The 24,288-nt window shown below is 41.1% G+C and overlaps 1 protein-coding gene across 7 annotated transcripts in view; it reads left to right on the forward strand.

Annotated features, from left to right (window-relative positions):
* Nucleotides 1-20,448, forward strand: part of PLAGL1 (PLAG1 like zinc finger 1) — a 45,295-nt gene extending 24,847 nt beyond the window's left edge. For 4 of the 7 annotated variants that reach the window (XM_079331234.1, XM_079331235.1, XM_079331232.1 and 1 more), the window contains 6 exons: nt 6,941-7,096; nt 8,160-8,272; nt 10,529-10,678; nt 14,063-14,182; nt 15,685-16,181; nt 16,593-20,448. In XM_079331234.1, the coding sequence (XP_079187360.1) occupies nt 6,941-7,096; nt 8,160-8,272; nt 10,529-10,678; nt 14,063-14,182; nt 15,685-16,181; nt 16,593-17,868 (2,312 nt within the window). In that variant the 3' untranslated portion in view covers nt 17,869-20,448. Of the gene's footprint in view, nt 1-2,381; nt 2,487-2,547; nt 3,023-6,940; nt 7,097-8,159; nt 8,273-10,528; nt 10,679-14,062; nt 14,183-15,684; nt 16,182-16,592 lie in introns of those variants that run through there. The other 3 variants (XM_079331237.1, XM_079331236.1, XM_079331238.1) reach the window with 3 other exon arrangements.
* Nucleotides 20,449-24,288: the final 3,840 nt, after the last annotated feature.

Consider the following 24,288-nt stretch of genomic DNA (forward strand, 5'->3'; position numbering starts at 1 on the left):
AACTAGTTGATCAGGCTGCAGTGAAGTTTGCACCTACCTACTTTCCCTCCTGTTTGGTTTGTTGGGACTTTTTTGTGTTGTGGGTTTGTTGAGGCTTTTTTCTCCTTTAGTTTTGCAGGAAAGATGTTTAAGTTACTGCCTTTTCAGGTGTTTGAACAGTGAAGGTAACTTATTTTTGGTGGAGTTTGTGAAATGCAGAAGAGCACAGGTATGCTTTTGCTGCACAGCCTTCATGGGAACACATTGAAACTGCTGAATTCCATAGCCCAGCTGTGCTCCTTGGAGTTTCTCTAACTTTTTTGCTCCTCAGATTTGCTAGGCAGAATGAGCACGGTAGAAAGCCTCATTGGGGTTGGTGTGAGACTGACTTTTTGTGAAAAGCTGTTTAAATTCCTTTGGCTGTGCTTGTTGTAATGGCCACCAGGTGAAAGACTGTTCCCAGATGAGCTTGATCATCATCATGATAACTCCTTATTAAGAACTGGTAATTAATCATAGTGTTTGTTATCTTGCATGTGTTTGTATAACAAATAGTTTTGCAGTTTGGAGGAATTTGCATATTGGAAGTTGTGTCTGCTGGAAGAATGTGCACATGCTTTGTGTTAGGTTTCTTTGCAGTCAGGTAAGTGTTGAGCCACCCTTCTAGAGGCATTCTTCCAGCTGGTCAGGCTCATCCTTCTGTGAGGAAGGAGCAGGTGCCTTGACAGATGATCTCCCACTGCTGAAAACCCAAGGGTGCAATCTCCTTCCAAATCTTCATTCTTCTTGGGAACAAAGACGAGCACAGGGAGGATGGAAGTGAGGTGAGGGAAGGTGTCACAGCAAATCAGTGGCTGGGTCAGGGGGCCTGAGGGCCAGGCTCACCTGCAGTGCTGAGTTTTAGGGAATCAGCTTGACCTGCCGGTCTGACTGAGTGTATGGGGTGGGGTGGCAGTAAGGCATGTTTGCTGTTCTCTTTCTCTGTTTCTGTCTCCAAATATAGTAACTCATTTTTAAAGTTTTACATTTTAGTAGCGTGAGGTCATGTTCCCATGAATATGTTTAATGTTCAGAATGATTTCTGGGATGTTTGCAAACCACCTACTGTTCTCCTTCCCAGGGAGGGGGCCTCAACAGCAGTAGGCATTTACGTGCAGGGTGCCACTAATGCCTGAGCACGACCAGGACTCCTCCTCACCCTTCACCTGTGTCTCAGGAGCTCCCATCCTGTCACCAGAGGGCCTGGGCATGGCAGCACAAGGCCAATATTGCTCCAGCAGCACATCCACAGTTTCTGTAGTGATGCCACCAGGTTGAGACTGCAAGGTTTTGGGGTTTCTGTGTGCCAAACACATGGGAACTCTCTGCTTGAAATCTAAAGTTTCCCTCTCAAGCACACTGAATAAATCTGCTATTTTTTTCCCCTTCCTTGTGAGGGTAGTGTTATTTTGGGTGCAGGGTTATGGAAAACACCGCACCTGCTCATCAAATAATATGGTGTCATGGACAGAAATGCAAGTTTTCAGTCTTTATCCAGGGGAATGATTATGATTGCAAACTCAGCCTGCAGTTGAGTTTTATGATTAATTTATTTTTACTTTTTTTTCCATGCAGAGCTGAGCAGTTGTACATCTCTGCTAATACAAGGTTTTGGTGTATTACGTAGAAAAGACACGAAAAGGAGACATTCACCTATTTTAATGCTGGACTAGGGGTCAGTTTTTACAGTTAACAAGTGAAGATCAATCTGTAGACAATTTAGCATAACAAAATATCAGAAGTTAATGGGATTTGAATAAAATTATTCTGAATTCTGGTAATTATAGCAAATTCTATTTTACTGCAATATAAATAGAATTAGTTATTAATCAGTTAAAAGCTTCATTTTTCACATGAAGCTTAGGATATAAGGCTTCTTTCAGAAACATTTTTTACAGAGAAAATATGTGTCAGTGGCCCACAATAGTGGGAAAATAACTTGTGATTAACTGTTTGCTAATTGAGTACTTTGAATTTTTTGCCAAATAAATTGTAGAGAAAGGATGTCAAGCTTTTCCAGTACAGTGTGCTGCAGAACAAACCTGGCTGGAAACCTTCATTCACCTTTGGCTAAGAGAACAAGACTGGCATGTGCAGTGTACCTCAGACAGAAAATATCCAGAAGGTGTTTCTGCAGTGTTCCTCCTCTCTGTGAGAGCTGAACAAGGCTAACGGAGCGCTAGTTTTACTCCAGAATAAATTACTGTTGTTTGCTATGCAAATCTTATGATTGTAATTAGGCTAGGATTTGGACTGCTGTGTACACTGATCTTTGTTCCCTCTGCGCATGGGGGCTAATTCTAATGCTGCAAAACAGCAGAGCAAATGCCAAGGTCTGCTCAGCCTCTGATCATTTCTCACAGGCTGAGTTTGCTCCAAGTGGACAGTTGAAAAGGAATGGTTTTCCTCTGCCTTCACAGGGGATGTTACTGCTCCGCAGGCATCTTGTGGGCCACTGAAATGTTCAGGTAAAGTCTCACTTGAAAGCAGGGGTTGGAGAAAATGCAGGGAGGAGGTCCTGATAGACATCTAACTTTTAGCAACCTGGTTTTCAAAAGTGATGTTGTGCTGCTGATTGGTCCAGGATCTGGTGGCATGTGTGAGCTGTCACGACAGTGATTGCAGTTCCTAGTATGGCTATGTATAGCTCCCGTTATCTGTGCAGCAGGGCTCTGTGTAACCGCAGCCCGTGGCTCCTTGCCCACACTAATGAGCTCTCCCCGAGGCTGGGCTTGTGCCTGTGGGGGTGGCACAGTGCTCCAGCCGTGCTGCTGTTTTGGAAACCAGTTTGTTGACTGTGCTCAAGTCCAGCTTGCCCAAGCTGCCGTGCCAGCTTGGCTACTGTTGGCTGCGGGTCCCAGCGCAGCGTGGCTGGCCCCGGAGCTGTCGGGAGGACGAGGCAGGCTGGCAGCTGAGGCTGCCAGGCTCTATGGACTGCAGCAAAGGAGAACTGGCACCTAGACCTGGACTGAGAGGAAGAACCAGCATGGTGAGGACAGTACAGGTGAGCCACACAGCCCATTCTCCTCCCTGGGAACGCAGCTGCCAGTGTCCAGTCAGCTCCTGTGGTGGGAGTGCATCCTGCGGGCAGCGGGTCTTGGTTTTGTGATGACCCAAAGAGCAGGGGAAAGCCAGGGGTTGGCTGCTGCCAACCATGCCTCCCAATATGTGGGAGAAGTGGGAGCAGAGGCATTCAGGTGCAGGGGTAGCAGCTGGGGATGTCTGGGAGATGTACCCCTCTCTTAGCCCCTCCAGCGGTGGTTGGCAGGGCTGAGCACCTTGTTCTTGCCATTGAGGTGGTGGCTGCACACCCACAGCCTGGTCAGAGCCTGCACCTGCACCAGGGCTGGGCTCTTCTGTACAACTGCCTCCCCACTGCTGCAGGGAGCTCCAGCAAAATAAAAATCTTAACAGCTACATGATCTATTAGCTTGTGCAGTTTTATCTACAGATAGATTAAAAAGGTATTATTTGGAATTTTTTTCAGAAACATTATGAGTACAGAGTAAGAATGAAGAAGTACCCTCAAGGGTAGTATTGTTTTTCTGAGGATATAGTGAATGACACAATCTGGTTTTTAGTAGCTTGTAACTCCTGTAAATCTTGTTTATTTCTTTTTGTTGCCTACTCATCTAAATCACAAAAAAGAAGAGGAATGGTGGCAGTCTTACTTTTCCTTGCATGCTTGCACATGACCTCGAATCCATTAATTTTGTTTATGTAAATACCATTTAAGGGAGCAAGGAAACTGAAAAAGCATTGAGATACTAAGGTACCTACCAAAAACCAGAAGAAACCGTCTTTGCAGAAAGTGATTTTTCTGACCAAATATTTTTCATTTCTAGTGCTAATACGAAAAAATGTGTGTTGTTTCCATAGTTGGATGCGCCCTATTTCAGAACAGGTTAGAGTGTGTTCTGAAGCTGTTGTTGAAAAGATATATTTTACTTAATTAGCCAAGTTAAAAAGGGGTATAAAATCTATGTGAGCTTAAAAATTCTGTGCTGCAGCTCTATGTATGTTCCTTTTCCCATGGCATCTGTAATTTAGCATTGAAATACAAAGGATCATGACTTGGCCTGTAATTATCTCTGAAGAAGAATGTGAACATGACAGTTTTGCCCTGTTAGTTTTGGGGAGAGAAATTACAAGGATCTCACTTACCTTCAGTCGTCCCTAAAGTTATTCTATTTGCAGTGCTCCAAACCTATTTTCCTGGTACACCTGTCAGTTTTTAGAATGCAATAAATTTTCAATTAGGGTACAAACATGTTGGTGCAGCATCAAAAACACTGTGTAGTAATGTAATAGCAGTATGCCTGTTATTAGATAACTAGTCATTCTAGTTATCCTCATGACCCATATAATGAAACACAGAAAACCTTAGAGCAAGTGTTGGACAGCTCTGGATATTTCACAGAGTTGCAGAATGTTCTGAGTAGGAAGGGACCCATAAGTGTGATCAAGCCAAACTCTTTAGGAGTACAGGGAGTGAACCCACAACGTTGCTGTTGTTAGCACCATGCTCTAACCAACTGAGCTAATCTCGTCTTTCAAGGTGTTGGGCAGCTGTGCCAGGTCAGAATCCCAGGGCACGCTAGCAAGGTGCTTAATGGGAATTCCAGCTCTGCAGGTAATTTTGTTCAGATGTCTCTGTGCTGCTGGTGAGCTGTGCTGCCTAGGGTGTTGTCTGTGGGGCTGCTCTGCTTGGATCCCTTGCTCAACACCCAGTTGGATGCAAAGCAGTTCCTGATTTAGAGGAGAGCCTCCCTACTACCCATGTGTGAATCATTTCAGACCTATATCTTGGATCTGGAGGACCAAGGAAGGTTAGCCTTCTTCTTCAGGATTTAGAGGCTGATTCAAGGGATGCCCTTTCCCCCCTGCTTTCCCTGTCCAGCCTTCCTGTGAGCTGCCCACCCTGAGCCTCGGAGGTGGGCACTGCCCCGGGGCAGCTGGAAGGTTTGCTCAGGAGCTTGCTAGTGATGAATCACAGAGGTATGGCATGGATTGATAAGGTCGTGTACTTTGTGATTAGACACATCCTTCCTCTAACAGCGGTTCTTTGTCTCCATTTTGCTTTTGGTAATGTGTTTCGGCCGTTTGCATACAATGACTCTCCAAGCAGGAGCTGTTTGACTTGAGACAAAGTCACTATTATTCCAAGCAAGCTCAGGAAGCCCTCATAATTTTGTTGCCTTCAGAAGGGTGAATTTATTTAAAAGCCAGTTAAGTTAAATCACCAAGGAAATATTTTTATTTTCTTGCAGCCTAGCTGTAAAGGAGTTTTGGGTACATAAGTGTATAACAAGAAAAGTTGTCTGGCAGCTATATTGTTGGGGGTTTTGTACATTTTAAGTGATGGCTATAGAGGGGCATGCTCTTTATCCATAACACTAGCAGAAACAAGTTATCTTTTTCAGCTATTCACAGTACAGGTGTGCAACCTGGGAGCCACGACAAAAGAAAACTTCCATGGGCCACAAATTATTGGAAAATACTGATATTGTATTGCCTCCAACCTGACCAATATACAAGTCTGTCTCCTCAGTTGGAGTTGATGGAGAGCCCAAAGAACTCAGGAATACTTTAGGCTTATCTGGGGAGATTTTTGACTCTCAAGGTGCATGATTTAGTCAAGTGCCTGCTTATGTTTACAAACAGAAACCTTTAAAGGGTACCCTGAATATGGCATTTATTGTGCTGTAGTGCTTTTTCAAAGACTATCTCTGATGTCTCCCCAGGCAGTGTCTCCTGAGCCCTTTATGCCCCTGGTTATGAGCCCCTGTCTGTGATGAAGCCTTACTTCTCCTGCCCCAGTCTCTGCTACAGTGCTCCCTTGGACTCCCTTGGCTGTGCTGGCTCCCCTCCTCTGCTCTGTATTGTCACTTACTGAATAGACTTGCTCAGCAGAGTTTTCAGAAGGAAAACAAAACGAAGTAGTCATGGATGACCAATATCAGCTTTTCTTTTTAACTCAGTCGTAAAGCATTGTTGGCTCACTGGTTTGGTTTCTGCTGTCTATAAAAAGGTTTTGTGCAAGAAGTCCCCTTTTTCCCATCGCCCTGTGTGACACCAGTGCTGAGATGACCTTCTGCTGGAAAGTCTCATTGCTCAGTTTTGTCACTGCTCTGTATGAGTTTCCCTGGCAACAAGTTTGAGCTGCGCTGAACCAAAAATATCTCCCTGTGCTGGGGGAAAGTCAGTTTGCAGACATGTATTTCTCTTTAATGAGTTCTCTGGATGGTCTGTGTTTTCAGCCTGCAGATGTCATTATTGGAAACCAAGAGCTGATAGATGCAGTGTGCCCCTTTTCCGTACATCCACAGGCAGAGTGTCCTGTGAGGAGGCTGCCCCTGCATGATTGTCAGCTGAGCTGTGGCTGTAGGACCCATCATACTCACTTCTTATGATACCCTGAGGGTCTCATCTTCTAGTGAGAATGGTCTGTGCAGCAGACACAGTCTTCCTTGGGTCTCTGCAGATTTCATAATCACAGAATGGGTAAGGTTGGAAGAGACCAACCTTACCTAGGTTATTGATAACAACTTTTCACTTTTCTGTATAAATATATGCATCTTACTTTATAGCTGTGCATGCAGTGAAGTTCAGTTTTTGCCCCCATCCTAGTCTTTAAAGGCACAGTTTGTGACACCTCCAAATGATCATATGTATAAATCTTTGGAGGTCAAGACCTGCCAAATTGCTCAGGAGAGAATGCACAAACTGGAGGTGTTATTTCAAACCTTCCTTGTTTAGTTTTGAGTTGCAGATAATCTTATCACTACCTAATGTAGAACACTGATGTGAAGAAAAACATTTGTAATTCCAGATGTGTTCTCAAGATGACAAAATTAGAAGAGACTAAATTGGAAAGCAGGATTTCATTTTTAGTAACAGGTTCCCTTTTCTGGATTTGTAGGGTGTGAGGATTGCGGCAAAAGCCTTATAGGAGAATGCAAACTCCACGGACCACTCATCAGGGCTAAAGATAGGGTTATTCCCAGCCGAGCCCGCCTCACCCTACCTCACTACCTCACTTTGCGAGTCTTGGAGCTGAGAGCTGGAAACCAGCAGAGTAAGTATTTTAGCTCATTTTCCCACATTTGAGAAAGAGGAGACAAAAACACTGGCCTGTTTTCATGAGTAACTCAAGGCATAATCATTGGGCATTAGCATTATGAAGACTGTTTTCAGCTGAGCACAGCTAAAGCTCACAGTCAGCTACTGTTGTTTATGACCGATTTCTGGTATAAACTGATGGCAAGACATTAGCCAGAGCTGGTGTGACATTTAGCTGTGAGCAACCAGTTAGCTCTGTTCAGTCAATCCAAGTTTAATGAATGTTGAATTTGTATCTAATAATAACAGCCATGCGCTACTACTGCTTTTTCTCTTTTCCCCCAGCATGCAAAACAGGAAAGAGTTTTAAATGAAAGGTCAGAAACAAAATGGTAATTGGCATCCCTTATCCATCCTTCAAACTCAAGAGATCACAGTGGGGGAATTTACCTTTTGCAGCATTTTCAGTTCATATTATAGAAAGACTGTTGCTTCCTTCTAAAAGCACAGCAATTTGGATGCCCAAACATGAACAAAGGAATGATGTTCTTAGTGTGCAAATTTTCCACAGCTACCTGTGTAAAATTAGTCCTGCCTAGATTGCTTTTCAGAAAAAAAAGAATTACAAGATGCCTACACTGTCACTCCATTGATCTGGCAGTGGAATAACTGGAATGATTTAGGAGGCTAATACTGTGTTTTTATAGATTCTCTCCACTCTTATTGGGAGAGAACAACCTTCCAAATTATGCCAAAAAGCAGAGGACTATGGTAACATCTGTTTGTAGATTGAGGAGTATCCACATGTTTGTGGATACTCATACTCAGTTTAACATCCTGTCATGGATATTTGATACTTTATTATTTGATGTAGTTCCCATTAAAAAAAAAAAAATCGGTACCTATTTACATCCTTTTTAGTTTCTTTACCTTAGAATTATTTACTGGGCTTATTGGTCTAGAAGAAGAAATCATGTGTTCTGCACTATTTCGTTTTTCTCCTTTTTCACAACTGTAAGCATACAAGAAATAGTTTGTGATGTCTGTACTAATATTAGACTGCTCTGTTTTGTTCACAGTCCTTGGTGTATTTGCAAAGAAAGTAATACAGAAGAGAACACAATTTGGCCCTTATGTTGGTCAACTGTCTACAAAACTGACCTGCTATGATGAGAGCAGGCTAGTCCTACAGGTAAAAACCCATTTCCTTTTTATGAAGTGCATATGTGTCTTTAGCAGCTCATACTTATTTAGGTATTTTAATCAGTCAATTTGCCATCTGATCTAGTTCATTAATTTTACTTTGGATGTGTAAGTATGAGTGTAAATCACTCAGAAATTATTAGGCAGTGCAGCATAACCTGAAGTGCCTAAATATTCCTGTATACTGTATTTTCTAGAAGTTTGTTTTCTTGCTTTCTAGTTTTACCATTTCTAGGGTGTTAGGCCTATCAGTCTAATAGCTCTTGATAAGCTTTTCAGACAGCATGGCTACTGCACTTTCTTCCCAGATAACACAAAAGGATTTGTGCTTTACACCAAACCACTGGGAGGTTTGAGTTTTGCTCTGAGTGAGAGCGACAGAATTATGTGCTAAGGCACCAGCTTAGTAGGGAGAAACAGTGCAGGGATAGGGAAACACTTCTTAATTAATTTTAAATGTTATTGTTATTAATTAATAATAATTGGTAATTTGTTTAGAGGCTTAGACACACAGTGCACGACCTCAGTTTATTTAATCTGATTGTTATTTAGGGCTGGTACCTCTGTTGCTGCACACGTAGGTACTGACTGTTTCATCTGGACCATGGCTCTATTATTTGCACTTTTTCCAGCAAAAATTGTGGCCTCTCAGGACTAGCCCAGCTTTGACAAATCTACATGGACAAGTTTTCCCACAATAATTCCTTGGGAGTGAGAGTTGAAATCCTCTGGACCCCAGTCTTTGCATTTTGCTGTCAGGGTCATGGCTGGGCATGGCTCTGTGTCATATTAGAGTCCATGGTCAAGCCACAGCCTCTGTGAGGAGTTCCCAACAGGTCATGGTTCTTCTGGAGTTTGTATTTCATATCAGCCCCTCTCAACCCCAAAGAGAGAGACACCAGCAGCAGCTGTCCTGTGGCACACTCTGTGTCTTCATCTGAGCTTTCTCCAGAAGCCTGGGAGCGGAAAATACTGTGTTGTGAGAAAATACTTCTGAACTTTAGTTTGAGAGCTTCAAGGTAGTAATAGCTGCAAACTTGATTTGCACATGGAAATTATGGGAATTATCTGCAAGGAAAAATAACACTGTCCATCTATGGGATTTTCATAGCATATGGACACCAGAAAAGCTTTGTTCTTCTCTGTAACTCAGTATCTTCAGTCTTTTGATTAGACACTATTAAAAATGCAGAAAATGTACTTCTCTAACAATGGATGGATGAGCTAAGCACCCAGTTCCTTCCTCTTCACCAAGCCATTGTAAACCACACCCTATCCTCTATCAGTCAGCACCATTTGCTTAACAGTATACAGTGATAAGCACAGCTCTGGCTGATGAATGGACTGTTTCTTCAGAAGAGGAGATTAGAGTCCCAGATTTCCTACATGACAGCAGTAGCTGCCTTGGCTTCTCTGTAGCATGAGTATGTGACCAAACTTGTCCAACAGGCAGGTGCTTTCATCGGAAACGTGATGAAGTTAGATAAAATAGTTCCCAGAAGCAATGAAAATGCAACTTTTTTTTGCAGTTACTTGCTCAGTTACATGGTTAGTAGAACAAATACAAGCTGTACTGACATCAGGTGTGCAGCTTTGTTTGTCCACGTTTGAGACTATTGCAAAAAAGCAACTGTTTTGTTTGAGGTTGGTAGTTTTTGCCTCATAGGGGCATTCTCTTGGAGGAGAATCTAGGTAGAATGAAGAAAAGGAGAAAGAAAAAAATCTTTCTGGCACAATTGTTAATTTGTATTTACTTTGCATTGTTAAAGGGAAAAAGAGAAGACTGTTAAAATGCCATTATGTTGTATGCTACTTCTCTGGACTTATTAACACAAGCTATACAATTGTTCCATGCAAAATGTAGTAGCACCGAAGCTTGAGATTATCGAGTGCTCAGGAAGTAGATAAAGGCATAAAGCTTATCTTTCTACCTGCCTGCACTTAGTTCTTATAATATTATCTTTATAGAACATAAAAATGATGAACTATAAATGGGAAATACATACAAAGGCCTACAGTTATTTTAGTAGTGGGGTGCTCAGCAGGTATTCTATCTTCACTTTCTCTTGCACTCAGTGTTCACTAGGAGTGATCTATTTCAAAACAACCGTGATGTCAAGGGACACATGGCCAAGACAAGGTAGATAACTGATAGCTGTGATTGCGAATTAAAGGAAACTGATGTGCCTCTCTGCAGGACTTGGTTTTATCATATTCGTCCTCCTGTTCTCCCCCTTTGTTTCAGGTATTGAAAGATGGAGGGAAGTACTTTCTGGACACTCCCAATGAGGACTGTGGAAACTGGATGATGTTTGTCCGGCTAGCCCGGAACCAAGAAGAGCAGACCCTTGTGGCTTATCAGCACTGTGGAGAAGTCTACTTCACAACAGTTAAGGTAGTTAAACCTACATTGCTTCATCTCTCATGCAAAGGGAAACTTCTAGACAAAGGTTCTGAAAGACTAACTCTTACAATGAAAGATTGATTATATTCTGCCAACTGGATCGTTACATACATACCACCTTTAATGTCATTTAATCTGTAGTAAAGCAGGCAGTGTGTGGGGTTTGTCAGGAAAAAGTGTTGTGTACTTGCTGTTGTGGGTAGTGAAGAAACTGAGCCAAGTGAACATAAAAATCATTCACTATGACAGTGTTTAAACTGAATGCTCTTTAATCCCAAGTAGATATATGGTGGCACTATTTGGCATTATTACATTCAACAATACTTCATTCAGGAAATAAAAAACAAATTTGTTTCTTTTATTGCATTTCTGGACACATGTTGTTTTCTGAGCACATTGTCCTGTGCTCAGGAACAGGCTGTTAAGTGAATCTTTATGGATAATTTTCCATGGTCATTGAATCTGAAGCCTTAACTGCAAAACTTAGAATACTGCAATGTTGCCATGAAATGACCAGTTTATGTTAGAGATTCTGGACTGCATCTTTGTCTGAAGAGAGAGAACAAGGCATTCTGTGTATATAAATGAAACTAGAACATACAGTCTTGGTTTTTATTGTTTGGCCATTGTCTTAGACAGAGTTGGATTTAATCAGAAATAAATCTTTTGCACACTTAGGAAATTGAAATCTATCTGATGAACATAATGTTTGTGTATCACTGTGAGCAAAAAAATTTAAAAAAAGTAATATTACTGAAAAGTAGTTACCATTAATTAAAATCCAGCATTTCAGTTTTGTATCCAAGGTTGGCACATATTTTTGTGGCATAGTAGTATTTGGAGTTTTTCCTCCATTTTTGTTTCTCCCCATGCACAGTGAGAAAAATATTTACTGTATAGTGCTGATGAGAGAATAACATTTCATACTTTCTAAGTTGTTTGTAACAGTGTGGAGTATAGTTGATTTTGGGATTAATATCAACATAATAATTAAGAAAAAAAAAAGAAAAATGTGAAATAGTATATGCTACTCTGAGATATTTAGGCTGTGTTTGGGATGCTCATGCAGTCCATATCATTTGAGACTTCAACTTGATTTAAAATGTATGATATGGTTGTAAAATTGACAGGATTACTAATACTATATTTGGGAAGCATGAACTTTTTCAAGAAGTAGTTGTTATAAACTGGTAGCTTAAAATTTCCAGTATAATTTAAATTTTATTGAACTAGCTCTCTGCTGACTTCAGCAGAACTCTGCACAGTGTCATTAATGAAGAGTTGCATCCTGTACACTGACACAGATAGTGTCCTAGGATGAGGCATGTGTCTTGGAGCCTTTGCTGTGCTGTGTGTCATAGGGCATTACTTGGGTTTTATTTCTCCAAGTCTCAGTATCATTCAGGGTACTGTGGCATCCTGCAGATTTTGTCTTGGTCAATAAATGTGATGGCCTTGTGCTTCACTTAGGCACACCCTGCTGGTCAAGCTGTGAGGCTGGCTTAGGGCTGATTCTGAAGATACTTTCTCAAGACATTTTTAGTGAATGTATTAAGATGGGAGTAGGATTGGCTCCTTTCCCCACTGTTTTTACAAAGTAATGGGATTTCAGTGATGTGAAACTACAGCTACTAAAGCACGTGTAAGTGGCATCCTGACACCACCATTAGCTTACTTTCTGACCTGATGCCTGCAATCCTTAGAAATAAGTACTTTAAAAGGTATAGAATTGTGAGGGAAAAAAATCACCCATGGTTGCTGTTGTTCTCATCCCAGGAGAATTTCATGTATACACTACAGTTCTCTTACTGGTGGCACAGAGTAAAAGGCTACTTGTGTAGTGATACTGGTATTTAGTTTCAGTTTTACTGAGATTAGAGCTTTTTAATTACTTGACTGTTTCACACATTGATGCACTTGCTCTCCCCACAAAGTCACACTGACCAGGTTTCAGCTTCCCATGAAGGGGATGGCTGCTGCTCCAGGAATGCTGGGCAGAAAGCTGTGACAGTGTCACGCTGTGCAGTTTTTTATGGGTACCAGTCTCAGGTGTCACAGGCCAAGGTCCCAAGACATCCTTAAACATTTGCATCACAATACATGATGAGCCTCCGAGTTAATGGCTCTGCCTTGTGTCCTTAATGACTGGAGAATTCAGGACAGACCATTTCTGCTTAGGACAGGTGTTACCAAAATGTACACCCAACCCATTCTGGTTGTAGTTAGCAATCAGGCTTGTGCTTGGAGTTCAAATTCAGTTTCCAGCATTAAACCCACAATTGACCCCTCGCCTCTCTGCTTTCACAATCTACATTGTCTTTTCCCTACCATGCTTATCCCACACCAATATTACAAAATAAGTGGATTTTATGATGTCACATTTTCTGGAATATGACTCAGCTGCTCTCTTTCTGGACTAGTTTGTTTGGGGTTTTTTTGGTGACACAAGTTTCTGAGTTAAAATGAAACTACAAGTACAGTGCAGTTTGGCTCTACCCCTGTTGCAGCAATGTTGTTTTTTGTTATAGATGAAGAAAATTGTGTACAGGGTCAGGGAGTCATATAAATCATGACCCCAAAGTTTAATTTTCTCCTTTGCATTTAATGAACTAATAGATGATTAGCCAGTGAGTGTAATCACCCCTCTCTTTTTCTATTTGCTATATTATTGACTGAAAGTATTTGTCAGAAGAGGTCATAGTCCAGTCTGAGGAGAGATTTGGGCAAGCATGACTGGATGGGAGACTGCAGATTATGGGCTCCCTTAGTCCTGTGGGGGAAGGCTTCAGTGGAAGGAGGGCAGAGTTACAATAAAGCACAGCTCACACACGTTAGAGCCAGCACATGGAAAGGTGCCAGGTTTCCTTGCAGTCCACAGGCCATCAGCTCTGCACCCATGCTCAGTGTGACATATCCAGGAGCACTTCAAGATCTTGTGTATTCATTATGCAGTTTTCTTTGCCTATAATGTGTGGTTGAGTGTTGTGTCCAGTGGGCTTCCAGACATCAAGGAATGGGCATGGGATATTGCTTGGAAAGACTGCTGGATGTTTGAACATCACAGACAAATGCACCTCAGTGAGCAAAGGTTATGAGGATTGAGGCATCTGTCCTGCTACTGGGCGCCCCCATCCCAAATCCTTGCAACACAATTCCACTTTTAGAAACAGAAAGTGTCAAGCCCTAGTGGGCAGTAATGCTCAAAAAGTGCTTGAGTCTTGAAACTAAGTTACCAATGATTTAAACAGAGTCAAAAAATGCAGTTTGACTGCCTCTGCAGTCAAACTGCATTTGCCCTGCCCCTCCTATCTTTCTTACTGTTTGGTTTAGGAAAATTGACACAAGTAAACATGTGCTGGTTTTTTCCATTCACAGCCAATTGAACCCCACACAGAATTGAAAGTATGGTATGCTGCCGATTATGCCAAATTTATGGAAGCTTCTGCAGTCTTCATTAAAGAAGAATCAGATGTCTCTCCTTTGCCTGCAGTAGCAGTAAGTACTCCTACTCTGCACTGAAGTGATCACCAGGCATAGTAAATTATGGTTTATTTACATGTTTTCTCTTTTTATGTAACTCTAGTAGTGCAAGTGTAGACCACAGAATCCTTTCAGCAATTTTAGCCAAGCAGCTACTCAGAGAAAGATTGTTCTTTCTGTCCTGTGTTTGTAATCCAATGGAGCTATCAGATATAGTCAGAAGTAAGTGGCACCACTTTATGTATTGGAAAGACTTAAGATGGGCACTAATTTGTGGATAACCAAGCTGTCCAGCCTCAGACTTTTTTCACCATTTCCCCGTCTTTTGTTCTGGCAGATTGGCCAGAGTACACACTAATTATTTCAGTCTTTCCTGTTCAGTAACCCTTCTCTACTAATTCAAATACTTTCCCCTCTGTATCATAGTAGAAATCCTTAAACTGATAGGAAAAGTTTGTTAAGTGATGGAAACATGGCTGTGAAAATCAATACTTAATCTAGAAAGAATGTGAAACAAAGAATACAAATGAACCAGGAATCCATGTTCCAAGGCAGCTTGTGAGGCCTTCAGAATATTCCCCAAAAGGAAGGTGTGGGAGAGCCACAGCATCAGACACAAGTCTTAGCAGAGAGGAGGACTCATTCTGGAAATAAAGATGGAGTGGTACAGCCTCACCATGCTCTCCAGAGCAAGCTAGCCCAAGAGCAAGGGAAAAGGAGGACAGTTTATGAGATGCATAAAAGGTAGATGAAATTGAGGATGTACATGGTCATGCATTAATTTGAAGTACATTTCATCCATGATTGGACATTTTGGTAATTGTTTTTCATCTGAATTTTATAAGTATAAAAAGTATTTTTGTATTTAAAGTGAGTTCAACTGAATCCAGCAGAGCTCATTTTCATGGAAGTAATACACTGTTTGCAAAAAAAAAAAGGCTTCAAGTCAGGATAGGCTTGAGATCCCTAAATCTAAGGTGTTTCTTATCCAGTTAATATAAGTCTAATGCCAAATGACAGGCTATGTGAGGAAGTGTCTCCTTGAGCCATTGGCCATTGCTGTGTGGTAAAGCATGGAGTTGGCCCAAAACACAACAAAATCTGTATGACTGAACTACATCTTTGCACGGAAACCCATCCCATCATTGTGTGGCTGGAATAGCAGAAAAACTGTGCCTGTCCAAGGATAAAGTACAATTTATAACTGCTTTTATCAGTAATTTCATAAATGTAGAGACTTTGAAATTCAGTAAGCACAGATAAAGGTGAAGGGCTCAGGACTGTTACAGTAAATACTGAACATGTAAATCAGTATTTAGCCAACTTTACTTTTCCTTTGAGTATTTACTCCCAGAGAGAATCTATTGCCAGTTGAACAACTAGGTGGTAGCACATGGAAGTAAATGTCACCAGAGACAATGATGGTCTTAGAAAAGCAGAGGACAAGATGAGTGAGAAGAATATGACCATCCTTAGAATGGTTAGTAAGGAAGACCTGTCTTCTGTTCTCATTGCAGAAAGAGCCCGTAGACTCTTGGATATGCTCCAGCTGTGGAAGCACTTTTGCAACTTTTGCTCTGCTGGAATCTCACCAGTGCATCCATAAAGACCGAGTCCTTCCTACGAGGTTCAGACCGCCAAATAAGTTGGGACCCGTAAAAGCAAAAAGCAAACTCAAAGGGAAACTGAGAGGAGCATCATTAGGCAAAAGCATTGCTCAATGCTTTGGGACCATTTCCTGTTCCTCTGCTGCCAAGTTCAGCTGTGCCAGCTCAGGAAGCGCTTGTGGTGCTCTCGTGAGGTTTATACCTAAATGGAGAAATGGTCGGCCTTCACTGCTGAAGGGAAAAGAAGTGAAGCAGCCAGATAGTTATCCCTGCCGACTCTGTGGGAAGATATTTGATTCCATTGACAAGCTCACGGTCCACACTTACGCGCACAAAGGGGAGCGTCCCTACAAGTGTTCACAGCACGGATGCACAAAAGCCTTCATTTCCAAATATAAACTGCTCAGGTACAGCTCTGGAGCCATTCCTTCTCTTCTGGGTGGGGAGGGGGGATTAAAAAACAGACATCTTTTTCCTTTGGGGTGTTCTAGTGACAATTAATCCTGGAGGTCCAGCTTTTATTATTACAGTTTTTGATAGAATTGGAGAAAACTAGTCTCCCTTAATTATGGTGGCTACTCAAAAAGATGATATTGAGCAGTTTTAATCTACTCTATGCTTTATGATTAACACCTTCCTCCCCTCCAAAAAAATTTAGGCTTTTACTTATAACCTGAGAAGTTATAACCTGAGAATGCCTTCCTTTGAGAATTTTAGTGTTTTCAAGTTTTGAGACTGCAAGAGTAAACATACTAGAATAAATATGAACACAAATAACTTCTTGTGTGTGTGTGTTTTGTTTTTTTTTTTTATCTTAGGCACTCAGCCACTCATTCTCCACAGAAATCTCACCAGTGTGGCTACTGTGAAAAGACCTTTCACAGGAAAGACCATCTAAAGAATCACCTTCAGACCCATGACCCCAACAAGATGGCCTTCAAGTGTGAAGAGTGTGGCAAGAAGTACAACACCAAGCTAGGCTATAAGAGACACTTGGCTCTTCATGCTGCCACCAGCGGGGACCTCACCTGTAGGGTGTGTGCCCAAGAGTTTGGTGGTACTGAGGTTCTGTTGGAGCACCTCAAAAGTCACGCAGGGAAACCGACTGGCAACATGAAGGAAAAGAAACATAAGTGTGACCACTGTGAGCGTCACTTCTATACCCGCAAGGACGTGCGCCGTCACATGGTGGTTCACACAGGCTGCAAGGACTTCCTGTGCCAGTTCTGTGCCCAGAGGTTTGGGCGGAAGGACCACTTGACACGCCACACCAGGAAGACTCATCCACAAGAGCTGCTGAAGAGCAGGTTGCAGAATGGTGACTCAGTGGGTCTCCTTGACCAGCTCTTGTCATACAGACTGAAGGAGGATGCCAGCATGCTGTCCCCTCTTCCTGAAAGTGTCCCTGTGCCAAATGGGATTGTGAATAGTTCAGAAACAGAGGAATACAGCTGTTCACATCTTCATTCCCAGCCAAGCTTACAAACTGCTCTTCCTCTTGAGTCTTCTCCTCACTTGCAAAGGATGGGCTGTGCGGACAGCCTCCCAGCTGTCCCTCCCACACCGTGTTCAGCAGCTCTCCCTATCAACCTGAACCTTCATCAGCCCAACAAATATGACCTTAGTTCTACCTCATTTGCTGCAGGACCCCTCAAGAATCTACCAATAAAAGTGGATGTTAAAGGTTACAATGTGCATCTTCTCGAGGACCTGCCGTTACCAGAACCTCAGTCTCTCCACAAAATGAGTATGGAAGAAGCTTCCTCAGGGCCTGTAGGGGATACTAACAAGTACCCAGTGCACAAAGAGACAGAGGCAGCAGCTGAAACTGCAGGCCTGCCTTTCATGGATCTCACTCATGTGATGGGTTTCTGGCAGCTCCCACCAGGTGACAACCAGAACACTATTGGGGACATCACAATGGCATTTGGCTCAGAGGAACCTTCACACAGGCTGAATGGCCTCAGCCAACAGCAAGGTCTTCAGCTAGCAAGTGGTGGGATGGCCATAAACCAGCTGCATCATCTTTCTCGCTCCTTTCCATCCACTACAAATTCTGTAACATTGCCTCACTTTCACCATGCCTTCAAGTAACCATTACCCTCTGTGGGTTTTTTCCCTTTTTTTTTTTTTTTTTCCTTTAAGACTGTGCTTCTCCTTACTTAAATCTATTAGGACCGGGGTGGTTTTGTTTTTGTTTTTGTTTTGTTTTGAAGAAAAACTGCCCCAGATATTTTCAAAGCATGTTATGAACATGGTAGTTAAATTCAGGATGTTAATAAACAAGAAGCTCTATTTTTCATACTATTAGTTTTTTAGCATATGGCAACAGTAGAACTAACATATTTTCCTCATCTCCCTCTATATTCTTGTTTCTTTTCATACAAACAACTGAATAACTATCTTCAATGGCAACAAAGTATCATAACAGGCACAGTAAAGCTATGGCTGCTGCAATAGGAGAAATACAGTTAGGGTGAATGGGAAGAGGGGGGAAATCACAAAGAAATCAATTTAATGAACCATAAATCACAAAAAATTTGTATACATGGCAAATGTAACAAATGATTTATCAACATCAGATAGATTTTTAAGCACTTCATTAATGAACTTTATTAATCCTTAATTTGAATTGGAATCATTCCAAGAGTAGATCTCACATCCGTGTTTCACTTTTTTCAATGAAGATCATCACTATCATGATTATGTTAAACTAGATTTTGTTTTCTGGTGGGCAGTTCAGCTGTGTGCCTCTGTTGCCTTTTTCCTAGGGCTGAAAATAACTACCACTTCTGAACGACTGTGTAAGACCTGCTGTCTTGGATACATGCAGCTCTCAGAATGGGAAGTGAATTCTCTCAAGTTAGAACAGAACATTAATTTTCATTTAGAGCTGGATCTGTCAAGACAGCAGACAATTCTATCTCTCTCTCTCTGATAAAGCACTTGAGCATTTCCTTAAATTTAAGCTTACGGTATCCTGCTGGGTCAACAGCTTGATTAATTTAACACTTAATAAAAAATAATGGATCCTACCTAAGGGGCTTTTATTCACCTTTTGTTGATAAAAATGGCCATTGTTTAGTCTGGGAAATGATTAATAATTGTAGCTATCTGAAAAGAAGGGTTTTCACAGAAATCCAGCCCTGGTCCAGGGGAGCCTGTTCCCAAGCAGGACCCCTGTGGAGCAGGGGCAGGTCCATGCACAGAAGGGCTGTGGTGGAGAGCTGACACTGGGCCCTGTTCAAAACCAGGTTCTGAACCTGCCTTACAAGTGTCAGCTGCAATTAGCAGGCATGATAATGGTTGAGGCCATTTTACTTACAGGAGTTCTGCTCAGAAACAGTGGGACGGACTGCTGCAGTTGGACTCCAGCCTTTGTTTCTTGCAGACTAGAAACACAGAGACTTCTCTTTGTTTCCTGGGGTAAATTGTCCATGAGCAGTTCATGTGGACAGTGTGTTGGTGTGACAATTCTATCACCTCATGCATGAACAAGCAGAAATTGTAAAAATCACAGTTTCCAGTAGATGACATTATTAAACGAAGAAACAAACTCTTCACAATATACTTTGTTGCCTAACCCATATTTAAAAAAAAAAAAAAAAAAAAATCATGGTTTTAGTGAACAGCTTAGTTACTAATGGATTCTGTTTCATCTAAAACAGACACAGAATTTCTGAATCTGAGTAAATTCCCAAACCCCAAGAACTGCTCTTCCATTAAATCCAAAGAGAGTTCAAAGTACCCAATGCTCATTACTAATAAAACATGGAGCAAGCATATTCTCTTCTCCCTTGTTAATCACAGGAATATTTCTGGAGAGCTTCAAATAAAAAATAATTTTTAAATGATTGCTGTTTTGCTGTTACTGAGCTCTGAATCATTGTAGCTGTACAATGCCACTGAATATTCTTACAAGTTGATTGGTACTTGGGTTAAGGATTGTTTTATTGCAGTTCATGAGCAAATGTTCTGCAGATGCAGTGCTAAGGGGTATTTTTTGTTATGAAAATTTTTGGCATAAGACAAACCAAAAGGAATTTTAAGGTCATTCCTGTAATGACAACAAGAGGAGAACAGGTACTGCACAGTCATGTCCAGTGAATAGTCATTTAAATTACGAGTTCCAGAATAGGGAAGAGGTTGCAAACAGTGTTATATGCATTTTCTACAGCTAGGCTTGTATTTTCATCTGGACTTGAAAAGGTGTGTGTGTGTATATTCACTTAACTGTATTTTTTTTCCTTATTTGTGCAAATTGTGTTCACTTGGCTTCAAGCAAGCTTATGTACTTGTAAAAAAAACCCACCAAACTTAAGTACAACAAAAAATACTTTGCTACAAAAAAATTTGTTGGGCTACCTAATCATACACATTTTGTCATTTTGGTTTGTGCTTTTATAGGAGGTGTCAGTTATTACTGAAATACTTGTCCTTGAATTTAAATGTGATGTTAAGAAGCAAACATTATCAGACACTGAGCATGTCCTTTCAGCTGCTCTTTCAGCCCCTGCAGCAAGGTACATGAGTTCTGGGCTGCCAAGGGAGGTGCTGCTGCCTGATCTCAGCCCCTTCCAAAATATGAAACAATTATAAGCATTTCTCATCAATACATATGTAACTACAGGTTAAAGGCTGTCTCATTCAAATAAAAAAGAAAATATCCACTTTTGATGCATTTTAAAATACTTTAAAAGCACACAGTGATGGTGTCTGCAAATAAAGCACAGAAGCAAAATTTAAAAGTGAATGCTGCTTAAACCCATCAGCCCAATTTCCTTTTCCCAGATTCTTGACATCATAAATGCAGCAGAAGCTGAGGATGTCCCATTACAAAGAAAGGCAAGTTATTTCAAAATGTGAGAAGTGGGTATAAGGGCAGAGAACTACCATGGAGAAGGCAGGATAGGCCATGGAACAGCAGTTAAGAGATGGGACAGAAGGATCTGAGAAATCTTAGGATATTTTACCTCACATTCAAATAGTGATAAAAATACTCTTTTATCTGAACTCTGCTTGGAAATCTGTAGAAGCAGAGCAGTATGTGGTGAATAAACAACAGAATTGCTATAATGAAATCATACTGTAAAAGAACAAAATTTAGTGAACATTTGGTCTCTTTAAAAAAAGCATTCTGTTTAGGAAAGAAGAAAAAAAGACCCGAACCTGCTGAAATAATGTCAAGAAGCTAAAATTATGGTGCAAAAGACTGCATCATCTATGTAAACACAAGTAGATCTATTGCTAAGTTCCCATCCTCTACCAGAAACCAAGCCCATTTCTTTTTCCTTCACTTTTATTTACCAACTTTTCTTGTTGGAAACTCCAATTTTCGTAGTCAATGTGTTACTTTCAGAGAGTTTTTCATAGATAGATAGATACTGGGATACTAATCTGTGAAATCCTACACTTCTATACACAGACAGAAGATAATGGGGACACACACAACAACAAATATAGTAAAATTTGCTCGAAATTTGAGGATTCATTTATTTGGTTGTTAAAGAGAGCAACTGTGGCAACATTGCACAGTATAGTCTGGAATGGGTTTGTAGTTTTTTCCTTCTTCCTGGACTGAAAGAAAGACTAAGCAGCACTACTCTAATATACTGGGGCTACTGTCATGCCCACTTTTTCTAGCTCTAGGAGTTACAGTTGCTTCAGTGTCATCCTTTCTGTATCCATCTAATCACTATTAGCCAGAGTCTAAGTAGTTTAATTAAACTCTTTAAAATATGGTATTTATTACTGCTGTGTCCAACTACTTTTCATCTTCTTTTACTTAGTAAGAATTTAATAGGTAAGAAATTCCTTACGGATTTGAATTGAAAGCCTTAGTGAAAATTCTTAGTCTAAAAAGCCCCTACTTGTTTCACCACTGAAAGTTTATGCAAGATGATCCAAGGCTGACAGTGGATCAAGTGACCAAAAAAATAAGAAGGGATATACTTCTACAACATTTCTGTCTTTTCGATCAACTTTTAAAAGCAGTTAAAGTGTTTAATACAAGAATGAGATTTGGTTTTAGTCTGAACTCAAAGTGCTTTGAAGAGATGCACAGCATACATGGCCATTTATCATGTATCAATCACTATCATTTATTGTTTACTGGAAGATTCTATTAAATATTCACATGAAGTTCCACAACGTTCACTTGTCTTGTTCAATATATCAAAGCATTAGGGGAAAGAAAAAGAAAATCACATGGTACTGGATCTTCCTACATTTTGTTAAAACCATTTAATGAACTGCTGGTAATGTCCACCCCTCTCAGCAATCATTTAATTAAATCTTGGCAACGGATACAAATAATCTCACAACTTTAAAAAGGATAGCATAATAAGATTTGTAGCCTAGAGAGAAAAAACTCCAACCAAACCTGAGCCAATGAATTGCAGTTTGCTTATTTTATGAGTAGCTGTACCATTTCAGGTGGAATTGATGCTGGAAAACTGTGTTGCTTAAGATCTTCCATAATGTGTCAGAAGAGAGTCTTAACACATCCTTGCCAACCAGTCAGTCTTTTCTTCTTTGTCCATTTGTGGTCTAAAAGCAACAACAAGCCATTTACTTGCTATTTCTTATGATAGAAAGAGCTTTTATATTTTACTCTATTTTCTCTAAGAAGATGAAACCTGTATTTGTGGGAAGGTGATGGAGCAGCTCATCCTGGAAACCACTTCCAGGCACATTAATGATGAGACCATTTATTTGCACCACTCAAAGCCAGTTTCTCACCTCTGCTTTCTCAGCTAAAAAGGGCTCTTGGGTAGCACTGAAACTGATTTCTTACTGCCCAAAGTGCTCTGTAAAGCACCTGGCAAAGTTCAAGTTTTACAGAAAATGCAGCAGCAGTTGCCAGCACCCAGCAAATGCAAGCTCACCTAGCCCAGTCTTTTTCACAGTTCCACTGTCCTTATTTTAGATGTGAGTGTGGATGTCTGTCCCAGGGACCTGCTGGGGCAATGGCTGTCCCAAGCCTCTGTGAGCTGGCTGCAAATACAACAGTGAACCCTGGACTAGCCAGTATCCCTAGGGAAAGGAGGTGTCAAGCCCCATCTTTCAGAGTTCAGTGGCTAAACCCTGAGAATGGTGATGGTATCAATAAATCCCTGTTGGTGGTATGGAAGACCTTGTGTGGTACCCACAGGAGTTACTCTGCTGTCAGCATAATCCCAGGTAGAGAATCCCAGGTAATAGAGATGACACCACTGGATAGGACAGTAGTTTTCCTGTAGCTGGCAAAGTCAAGGAGGTGGGTAGAGCTGATGATGGCACTGTGGAATGGACACTCCCATGCCCATTGCAGTCTTCCCCACAGCTGAAGGATCCAGCCACTGACCAGCAGCAACCAAGGACAGTAAAACTCCTCACAGAAGAACCCTGCAACATCTTTGACTGTGAGTCTCTGCAACTGGCTGTTACACACATTCCTTTTCATCCCATGCTCCAAGCACTCTCACAAGCTTCTCTCCCAGGCTGCTCAAAATAACCTTTCCAGCTATGGGAAATCATTCTTGGCCATATTTCCTGCTAAGAACTGCTAAGGCTGGAAGGGCTTCTTGCTGCTCTGACATGGCTTGGCATGTCCAGAGATGGGAACCCACTGACTGGATGGTCTGAGGAGCAGGAACACCAAACATCCCAAACATCAAGGTCTGGGAAAGGAAACATTGAGGAGAAGGAAGCACCTCCACACTGTCATCCTGACATAGTTGTTACTGAAATGAGTGCTGGCATCTGCCACACTTGGACAATTGAAGCACATTGTAAGTGCACAAGGTCTGCTGGAGAGGTTTGCACTATCAAGTAGCAAATCCTCTTGAGATGTCTGTTACAGCAGAGCACAGCCACTGCCTACTTGGGATGGGGCCATTCCAAATCAAAGAACATTCAACACCAAAATTAGTATTCTCAGCTGCCTATACTGGGGCCCTGAGGAGCTCTGCAACAGGTTTTAGTGAAATTGATTGCTTCAATTAATACAAAGGAGCTCATACTGCAAACACTGCAAGAGAATATTCTATATAACAAAAGCAAGCAATTTCTTTTCCCATTATAATATTTAAATTAAAAAAAAAAAATTTCTTACCCAGACTTTACTGAAGAATTTTTCACAGAAGATACATCCATGGATCTTCCTGGTTTTTTCAGTATTTCTGTAGTGGTCTCTGCAGATCATTATTTTGGAAATTCACTTGCCATAAAACATGATAATCTACATAGATTCTCAAACTTCAGAAATGTAGGGGTCAAAGATACTGATACAAGGAGCAGTACGTATTATCATTCACAGGTTATACTACAAATAACCTTTAAAATAACTTTGAAAATATCTTCTAAGCAAAGTCTGATACAGGTCATGATTACAAGTAGCAATGGGTTCTAGAAAACATGAGATCCTGCTTAGAGAGAACTATTTTAAAGAAGTGGTGATGTTAATCAACAAGGGCTTTTGGAACAAACAACACACAAAGCTTCATATCTCATCTAAATGGACTTAAGGTAAAA

Source organism: Erithacus rubecula, assembly GCF_903797595.1.
Source record: "Erithacus rubecula genome assembly, chromosome: 2".
NCBI lineage: Eukaryota > Metazoa > Chordata > Aves > Passeriformes > Muscicapidae > Erithacus > Erithacus rubecula.